The sequence below is a fragment of the Myxocyprinus asiaticus genome, chromosome 5, assembly GCF_019703515.2.
Source record: "Myxocyprinus asiaticus isolate MX2 ecotype Aquarium Trade chromosome 5, UBuf_Myxa_2, whole genome shotgun sequence".
In the NCBI taxonomy this organism is placed as follows: Eukaryota; Metazoa; Chordata; class Actinopteri; order Cypriniformes; family Catostomidae; genus Myxocyprinus; species Myxocyprinus asiaticus.
The window spans coordinates 19,288,861-19,302,908 of NC_059348.1; the positions used below are offsets into that span (position 1 = coordinate 19,288,861).

The window sequence follows — 14,048 nt, forward strand, 5'->3', positions numbered from 1 at the left end:
TAGGGCTCTAAAAGCGTTTCTCTGACCCATATGTACATTGATGCATCCTTAGAAAAGCCCTTAAATATGCCTTCGGACAGAATGACTAATTGCAAAATGGATTGCTGTGGACTGTAGGCCAATGATAGGATTATGTTCAATAATATGGAAATAAATATACTGCCTTCTAAAGCCACTTTTTGTCTTATCATAGCTTTACTTGTCTGCCACAATAATGTAATGCATTTTAATTATTTGGATTATTTTCAGGGTTGTTGCAGAGTTTTTAAAATCAAATTTAAGACTTTAAGACCTTTTTCAAGACCTGAACAAATAAAATTAATACCATATCCCCATACCAAAACAAACCCACACAACCTCGAAATAAATCATGTATCACTGACTCTTACTTAAACAAGGGGCACACATTCAACATGGCCTTAACCTTGTTTATCAGTAAAACAGGGTACGCTATATGCAAAGTTTAAAATACTCGAGACATGTTTTCCACATATATCACAAAGGTGCAGTTTGTAAGGGTGTGTTCACACTTGGCAGGTTTGGTTCGATTAAAACGAACTCTGGTGTGATTGCTCTGTTAATGCGGCTCATTTGAACAAGTGTGAACGCTGCCATCCGAACCTTGGTGCGCACCAAACAAGCAGACCGAGACCGCCTGAATTGTGGGTCTCGGTCCACTTCCAAATGAGCTCTGGTGCAGTTCGATTGATATATGAATGCAACATGGACCAAAGACGTCTAAACAGACCAAAAACAGGAAGTAATTTGCCTAATACTGACCTGGATCTTATCGTAGAAGCTACGTTGCCCATTACAGTTCGGTACAGGCATCGGAACCGCCATCAGCTGTCCTTGCAGGATATCTTCACATATTTTTATAATTATTTAAATATAACTAATTATTTGATGATTATATATTATTGTTATTGTTGAATTATTGTTATTTGTGGGGCTCTCTCATCAAATATTTATAAATATGATAAATTGGTAAAAAAAAAAGAAAGAAAGTGATTGACAGCCCTAGTGAAATTTAATTCAGCACTGTGTATAGCTATAACAGTCAAAACATACACCTTATACAATATCACTACAGCAATGACACAGCATTTGCTTAGTAATAACTCAAAAGTTTTTGTTTTATTATTATTATTTGATTTATTGCTATGAACACACTGTTTTTGCCTTGTTCTCTCACCTCATCTTTTGGAGGTCTCACTTTCAGCTTTTTCAATGTCCAGTTTGATTTTTTTACAAGATACTTTTTTCCCCATTCAAACAAAGAGGAAAATATACCAGTATATCTCGGCTATATGTACAGTAAAAATGTTAACCACTGGATTTAACCTTAAAAGTGCACTCATTTTTTCCTCATTAAAAAAAGTTTAACTTCTAAAGACAGTAATTGTAATTTTGCAATACATGTAGGAAATCATGAGCACTCACATTAAAATGAAGACTCCAGTGATATCAGTAACTTTATAAAAGCTGTTTTACTCTTCATGGAGACGGTCCACACATGGGGGCTGCCATGTTAGAATCACGTGACCAGCCGAATACTACTCACATAATCTCAGTAACAGTTCTGTTATTTGACACTTTCACTCACTGATTAAAGTAATCTACCTGTTTCCTCCAGAATCTTCACAAGGTCCTTTGCTGTTGTTCTGGGATTGATTTGCACTTTTCGCACCAAACTATGTTTATCTCTAGGAGACAGAATGTATCTCCTTCCTGAGTGGTATGATGGCTACGTGGTCCCATGGTGTTCATAATTGCGTACTATTGTTTGTACAGATGAACGTTTTACCTTCAGGTGTTTTTTGGTGTTTTGGATGAACCAGACTTGTGGAGGTCCACACTATTTTTTTTTTTGAGGTCTTGGCAGATTTCTTTTGAGTTTCCCATGATGTCAAGCAAAGAGACACTGAGTTTGAAGGTAGGCCTTAAAATACATCCACAGGTACACCTCCAACTGACTCCAATTAGCCAATTAGCCTATCAGAAGCTAATTGGCTAATTGCCTAAAGGCTTGACATCATTTTCTGGAATTTTCCAAGCTGCTTAAAGGCACAGTTAACTTAATGTATGTAAACTTCTGACCCACTGGAATTGTGATATAGTCAATTAGAAGTGAAACAATCTGTCTGTAAACAACTGTTGGAAAAATTACTTGTGTCATGCACAAAGTAGATGTCCTAAACAACTTGCCAAAACTATAGTTTGTTAACACAAAATCTGTGGAGTGGTTAAAAAATTAGTTTTAATGAATTCAACCAAAGTGTACGTAAACTTCTGACTTCAATTGTACATTTGTCAATGTTAATAATTACAGATTAGAATGGAAAACAAATTGAGAAATAGACCTGAAACAGACACCTTTCATGGGAGAGCCCTTAATCTGCTTTTGCTCTGGTAAACAGATGTAACTCTTGACAGGGACAAGATCAAGGGACATCGATGACAATCAGTGCAGGTCTTCTCTCATGTTTTCCATTAAAAACAGGAGAATGTAGGAGATACTGAAACTTTTAATGATTGCTCATCAAGAAGTGGACAATTAAAGGCTAATTTATACTTACTGGGCGAACAGGCTTTGCTTAGTTCGCCTACAAATGATGACGAAATGCAGTGATGTTTTTGTTCTGCCAAATTGTTCGTTTGGTGAGATTTCTCCTGTTCACACACATCTCTGAAATTCTTGACCCAAGAGAACTCGGCTGGTCGAAGAGCTATGATGAATGGTTAAAACTATTCGTGGGTGTGGTTTGGACGTGACACTTTTTATTAACAATTGCGTGTGCCAGCTGAGGAGTTGTTACCTAGGTTACTGTCGTTAAAATGGATAACTCTGAAGCCCGTCTCTCAGAGATTGTGTAGAAGTATACTTTTTACATTATTTGCAACACAAATTCTACAAAGACAGCACGGCCACGACAAATGAGTGGAGAGAGACTGGAGTTTTTAAAAGTGAAAGGGGCCATTACAAGTTTAATGAAGCAAAGAAGCGGCAGACCACGGAGAGAAAAACCTGCATTATTGGCTTTACTTGTTGCTGGAACAGTATGTTAAACACCACGACATCACCCTAAACTAACTAATTTTAAAATGACGTTGCGCGTAGTATAAATGGCGGCTACATTCGCCTAGGGTGCTTTAGTTTGTCCAGGAGAAAAAAGGTTTGGCTTCTTCCCAAGTATAAACCAGGCTTAACACTGCTCAGACTCACAAGAAAACATCACCATAAGCTTAATTAACATGGTGAGTTACAGTATTACATACAAACATTCAAAGCCTTAATATACAAAAAACAATAATGTAAATATGAAACTTCCTAATTCCTTATACACTATCCATATGAACTTGAGCAATTGAGAGCAAATTCTCAAGCATTAATGAAGTACCAAATGCGACACCCCATGGCGCTACATCTATTCACAAACTACTCTGTTTACACAGCAATGCATTTTGCATACTGCTGCTCCATACGGGTTCTGAGTAGCACTTATTTGCAAAGCTCTGTGATCGCGCCAAACTTGAAAGAATTCCCAGCACACTTGTACTGCTGAAAAAATGTTGTTAGAAATACCATGCCTTATCCACAACATTCAGTGTTAACTTGTTTTTCCACGATGTTTCCAGGCCTGGAAATTACAATTTCTAAATTCCATGACTTTCCCAGGATTTCCATGAAAGTACGAACCCTGTTAATCACTATTTCCACAAAATACAGTGCAATCAAAGTATTCAGACCCCTTCATTTTTTCACATTTTGATACCCCATAATGACAAAGCAAAAAAAAAACAGATTTTTGATAATAAAAAACTGAAATATCACACTGACATACACTGGCGGCAAAAATTTTAAAAATGAAACCAAAGTGGCATTCAACTGATCACAATGTAAAGTCAGGACATTAATAACATCAATACAATTTGAAAACAATGTTCAGAACTGCTTAAACTACTTCAAAGAGTTCTCATCAAAAAATCCTCCATGTGCAGCAATGACAGCTTTGCAGATCCTTGGCATTCTAGCTGTCAGTTTGTCCAGATACTCAGGTGACATTTCACCCCACACTTCCAGTAGCACTTGCCATAGATGTGGCTGTCTTGTCGGGCACTTCTCACGCACCTTACAGTCTAGCTGATCCCACAAAAGCTCAATGGGGTTATGATCCATAACACTCTTTTCCAATTATCTGTTGTACAATGTCTGTGTTTCTTTGCCCACTCTAACCTTTTATTTTTGTTTTTCTGTTTCAAAAGTGGCTTTTCCTTTGTAATTCTTCCCATAAGGCCTGCACCCCTGAGTCTTCTCTTTACTGTTGTACATGAAACTGGTGTTGAGCGGGTAGAATTCAATGAAGCTGTCAGCTGAGGACATGTGAGGCGTCTATTTCTCAAACTAGTGACTCTGATGTACTTATCCTCTTGTTTAGTTGTACATCTGACCTTCCACATCTCTTTCTGTCCTTGTTAGAGCCAGTTGTCCTTTGTCTTTGAAGACTGTAGTGTACACCTTTGTATGAAATCTTCAGTTTTTTGGCAATTTCAAGCATTGTATAGCCTTCATTCCTCAAAACAATGATTGACTGACGAGTTTCTATAAAGTCATTTTTGCCATTTTGACCTAATATTGACCTTAAGACATGCCAGTCTATTGCATACTGTGGCAACTCAAAAACAAACACAAAGACAATGTTAAGCTTCATTTAATGAACCAAATAGCTTTCAACAGTGTTTGATATAATGGCATGTGATTTTTTTGTACCAAATTAGCAATTTAGCATGATTACTCAAGGATAAGGTGTGGAGTGATGGCTGCTGGAAATGGGGCCTGTCTAGATTTGATCAAAAAACGACTTTTATCAAATAGTGATGCTGTTTTTTACATCAGTAATGTCCTGACTATACTTTGTGATCAGTTGAATGTCACTTTGGTGAATTAAAGTACCAATTTCCTTCCGAAACAGCAAAATCTGTACATTATTACAAACTTTTGGCCGCCAGTGTAAGTATTAAGACCCTTTACTCAGTACTTAGCTGAAGAACCTTTGACAGCAATTACAGCCTCAAGTCTTTTTGGGTATGATGCAACAAGCTTTGCCCACCTGGATTTGGGGATTTTCTGCCATTCTTCTCTGTAGATCCTGTCTAGCTCTGTCAGGTTGGATGGGGACCATCAGTGGACAGCCATTTTCAGGTCTCTTCAGAGATGTTCGATTGGGTTCAAGTCCGGGTTCTGGCTGGGCCACTCAAGGACATTCACAGAGCTGTCCCTACGCCACTCTTGCATTGTCTTGGCTGTGTGCTTATGGTCATTGTCTTGTTGGAAGGTGAACCTTTGGCCCAGTCTGAGGTCCTGAGAGCTCTGGACCAGGTTTTCATTAAGGATATTTTTGTATTTTACTGCATTCAGCTTTCCTTCAACCCTGACCAGTCCTCCAGTCCCTGCCACTGAAAAACACCCCCACAGCATGATGCTACCACCACCATGCTTCACCGTTGGGATGGTATTGCGCAGGTGATGCGCGGTGTCTGGTTTCCTCCAGACATGACACTTGGAATTGAGGCATAAAAGTTCAATTTTCATTTCATCAGACCAGAGAATCTTGTTTCTCACAGTCTGGGAGTGCTTTAGGTGCTTTTTTGCAAATTCCAAGCGGGCTTTCATGTGTTGAAAAACCGATTGCTCAGTTTGGCCAGGCGGCCAGCTCTAGGAAGAGTTCTGGTTGTTCCAAACTTCTTCCAATTAAGAATGATGGAGGCCACTGTGCTCTTGGGAACCTTCAATGCAGCCAAAATGTTTTTGTAGCCTTCCCCAGATCTGTACCTTGACAATCCTGTCTCTGAGCTCTGCAGGCAGTTCCTTTGACATCATGGCTTGGTTTTTGCTCTGATATGCATTTTCAGCTGTGAGATCTTATAGAGATAGGTGTGTGCCTTTCCAAATCATGTCCAATCAATTGAATTTGCCACAGGTGGACTCCAATCAAAGTGTAGAAACATCTCAAAGATGATCCAGAGAAATGGGATGCACCTCAGCTAAATTTCAAGTGTCATATCAAAGGGTCTGAATACTTAAGTCAATGTGATATTTTAGTTTTTTCTTTTTAATAAATTTGCAAAGTTATCAAAAATCAGTTTTTTGTCATTATGGGGTATGGAGTGTAGACTGAGCATTTTAGCATAAGGCTGCAACATAACAAAATGTGAAAAAATTAAGGGGTCTCAATATGTAATTTTACAACTTACATTTGTGTAGATGGTGAAGTAAATCAACAAGTGAACTTGAACTAAGTTACGCACCAGTTATAATATGCGTAACTTGCGTTGCGTTACTTGCGTTGTGAATACACTTTCTATAACAACACGCTACATGCAATGCAATATACTAAACTCACTAAACAGTCTCTAAAGTATGAAGCAATCAGAATACAGTGGGCTAACTTAACCTTTGTTTAAAAAAAAAATGTTTCTTAATTAAATTAAAACTTAAGATGCGGAATTGAAAAAAGATGAAGGCAAATGCTTGGCTATTAAAACACAAAATAAATAAAAGATCGATCAGTCAGATGGTTTAAAATGCACTCTCCCTGCAATGTATGCAGTGTTGCACTGCATGCCACTTACGGGCATCTATGATGTTTTGTCCTGTGTATGTATTTTTACTCAACAAATTGAATGATTCATAATTATTTTAAAATTATGATAATGAATTGTGCTGGATTGATTATGGATATCAGAATATCAATTCCCCCCACCCCAAATCAGTTCATTATTTTGCACTTAAATTGTGCATCCAGTTTATCGAAAGCATGGCAATACTTGTACTGCTTATGTAGTACTCTGTACATACTGTGTTTTTAGAGGGCTCCCAGGGTTCCACTTTGCTGACATCCTGCATGTCCTGAAGTTGGCGCAGCTGAGATAGTGTGTGGTGACGCAGGGCCTCATGAAGTGGCGTGTCTCTGTCCTTGTCTTGCACGTCCAACTTGGCCTCGGCTCGCACCAACAGCTGGACGTGAATACAGAGGACTGATTTTAACCAATCTGTTCAGTGGTGGCAGTCTCTACACTTAATCTTGCAAACGTTCACTGATGCAGATGCACAAGCTTACAATGACATCTGGAGCACAGGTGACAAATTTAATTATATATGTTTTATGAATGTCTTCATATAAAATTTTATGAACTACAGACTATGAATAAAAAATGTGTTAGGTTACGTGGCAGATGGCAAAGATGCTTCAAAATGTATTCCCCTTTCATGTGCCGTTAACAAACAATCTGAAATGAGGACAGGACCTTTGGTCAATGCCATGCTTGTTTGGCTATTACTTAAGAATCTATTTCAAAACATCATGCATTTATAGATGGTTTATTTAAAAAGGCAGCAGCAACTAATGCATCCAATTTTGCTGAAATGAGGACAGTTAAACTGCTCTCGTATGCCCACAAGATGGCGCTTTAACCTCTGTTGATTACCCAATTCCACTCCCGCTCTTCATACCTCTACTAGCATGGACCCGATTGCTCAGGACAAAATGAATTCAATTGGAGGGGATAAATCTGCAGCAGAACACCCTGCATTTAAATATAAAGCTGAGGCACTTAGCAACATTGCTTAATTAATGTGCATTTTTTTGAGTAGGAAGCTAGATTAGTGGTTGATAGGTGCAGCCATTCATAAAGGAAGACAGAGTTACTTACTCGCACTATCTGAGTGTGCTGACGCTCGACGGCAAGGTGCAATGCCGTCTGCTGGTTAACGTTCTGTATATCCAAATTGGCATTTCCCTATTGAGAGAGCAACACAAAGAAAGAACAAATCTTGATCAACTCAAGTAAAATAAGTGCACTAAACTTGAACTATAATGTAATGTAGAAAGAGATATATATATATATATATATATATATATATACACACACACACACACACACACACATACATGAGATGCCTTCTAAAAGGAACACGTAAGATACTTAAAATCAGTAAATAACCATTAATCAGTCAAATCATTTATTTTGATCCCTGTGCATTTCTTTCTTCAAGACAGTGGATGGTGGATATTTGTTTATTTACATACCACAAATCAAATTATTCTTTCACTGACTTTCAATGAGAGTAATATATGTAACTATCCATATCGTTCTTCAACTACTGAAGATAAATGGCTACCTATGAGCATGCCTTCTAGTCCCATAGGTTGTGTTAAAAATGTGAGCTGTTGGGGCGTAATGGTGATTTGTATTCAGATATTCCCTCACTGAAACCCCATAGCAACATAGCTTCTCTGCACTGCTGCAGTGCAGCTCTACTGTGGTTCACAGGCTGAGACTAAAGTCACTGGTGTGAACCCTTTCTTTGTCTCTCTCTCTCTCTCTCTCTCTCTCACTCTCTCCATGGCAGGTAGTCGACAAAGGGTTGAACTGAGCCAGAGCAGTATTCTCACAATGCTGCTGGAATGTTGCAATAACGTTCATACTGTACCACGACATAACACTGAGCCACAGTGTCCTGCTGTACTGTGGCATGTGAAGGCAAGGTGCTGAGTTTCAATGCTTTACATCACCTTTTGTCATACAAAAGCTTATCATTTCTATTAAACTACACTAGACAATTGCTCAAGGTGATAAGCTTTAGCTATTGTGTCTTTAGCTCTGTTCCAAAACCTAATAAGTTGACAACCTAGACAGGTGTCCTTTTAAGGCATCAATGGTGTGCTTTTCCAAAAGGTAAAAAACCTTGTTCTGGCCAAAATTTAAGGCAGCATTGCTTGTATCCTTCATGGAGAAGGCAAAAAATGCACTGTGGCGAAAAAATGTTTAAAAAAAAATCCGTACAGTGATTGTGATCAAGTTGGGAGTCAAGTCTGCCATGCGCTTCATTTGAGGAGTGCTATTTAAGTTGCCCATGTAGCGCAGTCCAAATCAGTCACTTGTGAGGTTAAATTTCAGTCTGGATGCTGTCTTTGAAGGCAGCTGCCTGTGTACAGTAGACGACAAGGCAACTCACTAGGTTTTGGAATAGAGCTTACATTGCAGAGCAAAGTTAAATTCATTACAAATCAAATACTATTAAAGGGTTAGTTCACCCAAAAATGAAAATTCTCTAATGATTTACTTACCTTTAAGCCATCCCAGATGTGTATGCCTTTCATTCTTCAGCAGAATCAAAGTGAAGATTTTTATGAGCACATTTCAGCTCTTTTTGTCCATACAATGCAAGTAAACAGGTGCCATCAGGGTGCTGGCTATTTGACTGTCCAAAAGGCATATTTAGGAAGCATAAAAGTCACCCACACGACTCCAGTCGTGGAGTCCAGAATTAATGTCCTCTGAAGCAAACCGACAGATTGTTGTAAGAAACAAATCGGTAATTAAAACATTTTTAACTTTTAATTGTTACTTCCAGCCAGTGCTGGATTGCTGTTTGAAATGACCTAACACTCGCGTGACGCTCTGTTGTATACAAAGTGGGCGCTTCCGACTTCTCCCGTGAATGAGCCATTGTGCTTGCGTCACGTGATCATTAAAACTTTTTTTTTGTTAAAGTTTTAATGATCAATTTATTTTTTTACACAACCGTATTGACTCGGTTCAGAAGACATGAATTGTTTGACTGGAGTCGTGTGGATTACTTTTATGCTTCCTAAATATGCCTTTTGGGCTGTCAAACAGCCAGCAGCATGATGGCACCTGTTTACTTGCATTGTATGGTCAAACAGAGCTGAAATGTGCTTATAAAAACCTTCACTTTGATTCTGCTGAAGAAGGAAAGTCATACACATCTGGGATGGCTTAAAGGTAAGTAAATCATGAGAGGATTTTCATTTTTGGGTGAACTAACCCTTTAAGAAGTAAAATTGCTCCTTTCTCTGGGCTCTTTCTACCTTTAGATTCATTATGCATGTGATTAATATAGTAAAATGAGAGCGGAGTTACAACAAGTGTACCTTCTCAGCTTTCCTGAACCCTAATGACCATAACTGCACTAATTATCCACCTGAACTAAAGCTTTTTATTACCTACATAGGTGCTTGATGATTTCACACTTCAAAGTAACTGACTAAACATGCTGGAGTACTGGTTCTTCAGCACAGAGTCAACTTACAGTAATGCAGTATGAATAAATTCCAAGTGTGTGTGATAGAACTGCTTACCTGATGGACCAGGAGCTCGGCCACCTCCACATGGTTGTTGAGGGCAGCCAGGTGAAGCGCAGTGTAACCGTCATCCTTCTTCTCATCCACTATCCATGGCCGTGGCAGTTTGGACAACAGCACACGCATTGCACTGCAGAACAAAGAATACTAAATTTAGTATTTGAAACAGAAAAGACAAGTTAATAAATGCAAATATTGCATTCTGTTGATATTCTGTTGATATTGTGAGGCTGTGAATGTCACATAAAGGGTACTGAACTTTAGACATCAGAGAGGAAATATAACAAGAACTGAGAGCAAACTACAAACCGACAAACAGTTTTCTACCAGCGGCTCAGATCCACAGTGCAAAACATGGAACGTGACATCAGATCTGCACTTAGGACCAAAGCATGTGAAATTTTTTTTTTAATTTTGTGATTGGTTGTGGGTTCAAATCTCTAGTAAAATACAAGGTATAATTATAAAATACAGGGAATTATATGTGTGAAATAGATGAAAATTTGCCCCAACTGCAGTGGAAAGAAATTATGTAGTGGGACCAAACAGGGCTTTCAGAAAGCATCTACTCAGTACATATTATCAAAACATCCATTCATCCATTTTGATGTCAAATTTGACATCCACAGCGAAACTGATATCGCACAGCAATCTTATCCTTTCATAAAGAATCAAGTAAAACTAAAGACTACTTTATGCAGTGCTCACCTGGCTGTTCACAGCACTCAAGAATAAATGCAGGATTAGTATTTTGAAATGTATTTGAGTGTTAAGGATGTCCTTAAGGAAGCAGCGGAAGTAGAATTCAACGTGGAGGCGTAAAAAAATAAAAAATAATAATAATTTCAGAGATGAGGTGATTTCGTGACAGTCTCTGGAGTGTTGCTTTTTGCTGCAGGGTGGCTTCTGGTAAACCTACAGCCGGTCTCTAGTTTCTTAGATAGTACGAGGAGAAAGAGAATACAAGAAAGAGTTGTACACACTTTGAGTGCTGTGCAGCAAAACAGCTGTACTGAAGTGCACACGCCATGCACACTCGCACAGCGTGGTTACATCTCTACACCTGCATTGCTCATAGTCTTCAAGGTTTGAAATGTGTAGACATGGCCCTTGAGTACTACGTTCTGCTACTTATTTGAGCATATTTGGTAGAAGCACACAAACAAACTGCAAACACACTGAATAACTTAAATCGTGTCAATACTAAAAAGAAATTCTAAATATGCAAAATGGAAATGTCAAATACATAGTTACTGCAACAAATTATGTTGTGAAAAAAGATAATTAAAGAAAATCTTAGTATAGGTAGAAAAAAAACACCACATTTTGGATTTCATATAGCCACCGACATCCAAGAACCTCTTTTGGGTGTGTCAAGATTAGAATTGATGCACCATGAGACAAGGCAAGAATTGATGTTAGTCTGCATTGCCAGAGAGGTGCATAGAAAACAGACTGGCATTGGTGCCCCCTTGTGTCGGCAACAATGCGATGGATAAGTGCCAGCAAAGCATTAGCTTTGTGAGTGGCGAGCCCTTCCAGAGGCAGTGCAGATTGACAGGTTGCCCGCCACGGTGGTGTAAATGGGAAGGCGTTAATATTAATGCAGTTTGCTGGCACTACTGCATTGCAGTCAACTTATTTGACTGCACTGGAGGATTTCAAAGAACACTAAAAATATGTAGGACCCCCGGTAATTCCTTCATGAAAATGATTTGCTCTACTATGAGCAAAGGGAATTGGAGGTAAATGGCTTCTCATTGGTGCAAAACATTTCTGGGGTCCTGAAAAATTTTTACTTACACATTGGTGTAGGTGATGCACCCATCATAAGACAGGGGTAAAAGGACGCAGCTCTGAGGAAAGAGGGTGGCTGAAGCAACAGTCTCAACTAGGCCTGTCGCAATTATTTAATAACCATCTGATCACGGTTATTTGATCAAACCGCAGTTATTTGAGACAACCGCAATTATTGGGCATTCTAATTCCAATCATATTTTAATGCCCAAATAAGGGAATTTTAAGCGAAAATTGTGTATAAATGCCATGAACAGCACGTTTGTGTGTTATTCAGTTGAACTCTGAGTCAGAATGCCACTGAGCCACACCGTGGAGGTCAACTAGCTCCTGTTCGGAAGAACACGTGAAGCGCTCTGATGCGCGTGCTGTCAGCAGAGGCTCGCGCAAAACGCCTGTGAAAATATAAACAAACAAGTATAAACTGTGAAAGTGAACGCAAAGCACTCTGGTTTCACTTTAAATAACAGTGTAATGGCAAATGTTCCTGGTTCATATACGCTGTCTTAATGACACGCAGTGACAAAGCGGAGGAAACGCACGCTTACTCTATTTTTGTGGAGTGATACAATTATGAAACGAAATCTCCAAGGTTTTGCTTCATGACAAATAAGAGCTTGTGGGTTTAATCAAAGAGCATTAAAATAACGTGTGAAAGTGAAGAAATTAGGACAGAAATATTTTACAATTGTATAATATAAGTTACTATATAAATATAATAATATACATATATTTAAAAAAAAATATATAAAAATATATCATGTAAAATAGGAGTTAAAAAAACAACAGTGTAAATGTAAAATTGACATATTTTAAGTCTTTAGACATATTTTGATATTTAAAACATTACTTTTCATGTCATTCATAAGTTTTTAAAGCCTTAAAAGGAAATCACATATCCCTATTTTATTATTTGGTTTTTATGTTTCAAGTTAAATGTGTAAAAATGACTTCTTAAGGTGTATGAGGCACACATGTAGAAAAAGCATACCTTCAGAAATATGAAAATTATGACAATTAATTGTGAAAGCCCTTAAAAATACAATTAATCATCATATCCTTAAAACAGACAATTAATCGACATAATCGCAGTTATCTGTTTGACAATTAATCGTCAGCCAAATTTCATAATCGGGATAGCCCTAGTCTCAACATTCAAATGAACATGGGGGATGTAGAACTGGAGAAAAAAATGGAAAGACAGGAGGAGAAGTGAGGTGAAGGAGAAGCACGATGGAGCTGGGTTACCCTTTGAGAAATGAAGAATCCCTCAGGAGCTTGCCGACGAGACCTGTTGTCTCATGTAGCCACATAGTAATTTGCCTTGGGCCTGTAGCTCACCGCTACGGAGAAGAAAAGGGCTAATGCTAATATACTCTAGAACTGACAGTTTATTGAACAGCAGAGTTGATCGCTTTAGACAATATTTTCTTTGCAGCCAAGAATGAAGTAATCACATATGTAGCCAGGAAAAGAAGGTGACATTACTGGAACATTTGGAGTAACTACAATGTTGCGTAATGAAAACCTGCAAAAATGCCACCTTGATTTGCTGGCTCAGTGTCTTGGCAAACACTATGGGTGAGAAAACTCTGATGCCATCTCTGACACTTTTCAAGCTTATTCAAATGAGCACTTTTCACACATAAACAGTGTGTGACAGTGCAAAATGAAAGGTGCAGTTTCCTTGTGTTTGCATAAACCATATAAAAAAAACACTAACATCAAAAGGCATTAGACCCAGCTTGAAAGAGTCTCTTTAATAAAAAGAATTCAAGACTTAAGAAATTCAAGACAAAAGAAAACTAAAATATAGCTGCAAGCAGCAATTATCGGGGTTCAAGCCGCTTAGGCCCTATAAGTACATACAAATAATCATGCAATGCAAAAATTAACAACTTGTTAACAATAGACAAGTTCTGTTGTACAAAGTTCCCTGTATGTTATGATAATGGACTGGTATTGTCACAGAATGTGATGTTTTGGAGATGAAAGCAGGAGCTGTATTTTTTTGGTTGCCATGATGTAACTGTTATCAGAATGAAAGTCTAGTCATTATGTTGTGTTACATGAAACTTGATT

The 14,048-nt window shown here is 38.2% G+C and overlaps 1 protein-coding gene across 5 annotated transcripts in view; it reads right to left on the reverse strand.

Moving 5' to 3' along the window:
- LOC127441475 (E3 ubiquitin-protein ligase mib1) overlaps positions 1-14,048 on the reverse strand; it is a 93,222-nt gene that overhangs the window by 13,259 nt on the left and 65,915 nt on the right. For all 5 annotated transcript variants that reach the window (XM_051698944.1, XM_051698943.1, XM_051698942.1 and 2 more), the window contains exons 13-15: positions 10,167-10,299; positions 7,714-7,800; positions 6,860-7,018 (exon numbers count right to left, since the gene is read on the reverse strand). In XM_051698944.1, the coding sequence (XP_051554904.1) occupies positions 6,860-7,018; positions 7,714-7,800; positions 10,167-10,299 (379 nt within the window). The remainder of the gene's footprint in view (positions 1-6,859; positions 7,019-7,713; positions 7,801-10,166; positions 10,300-14,048) is intronic.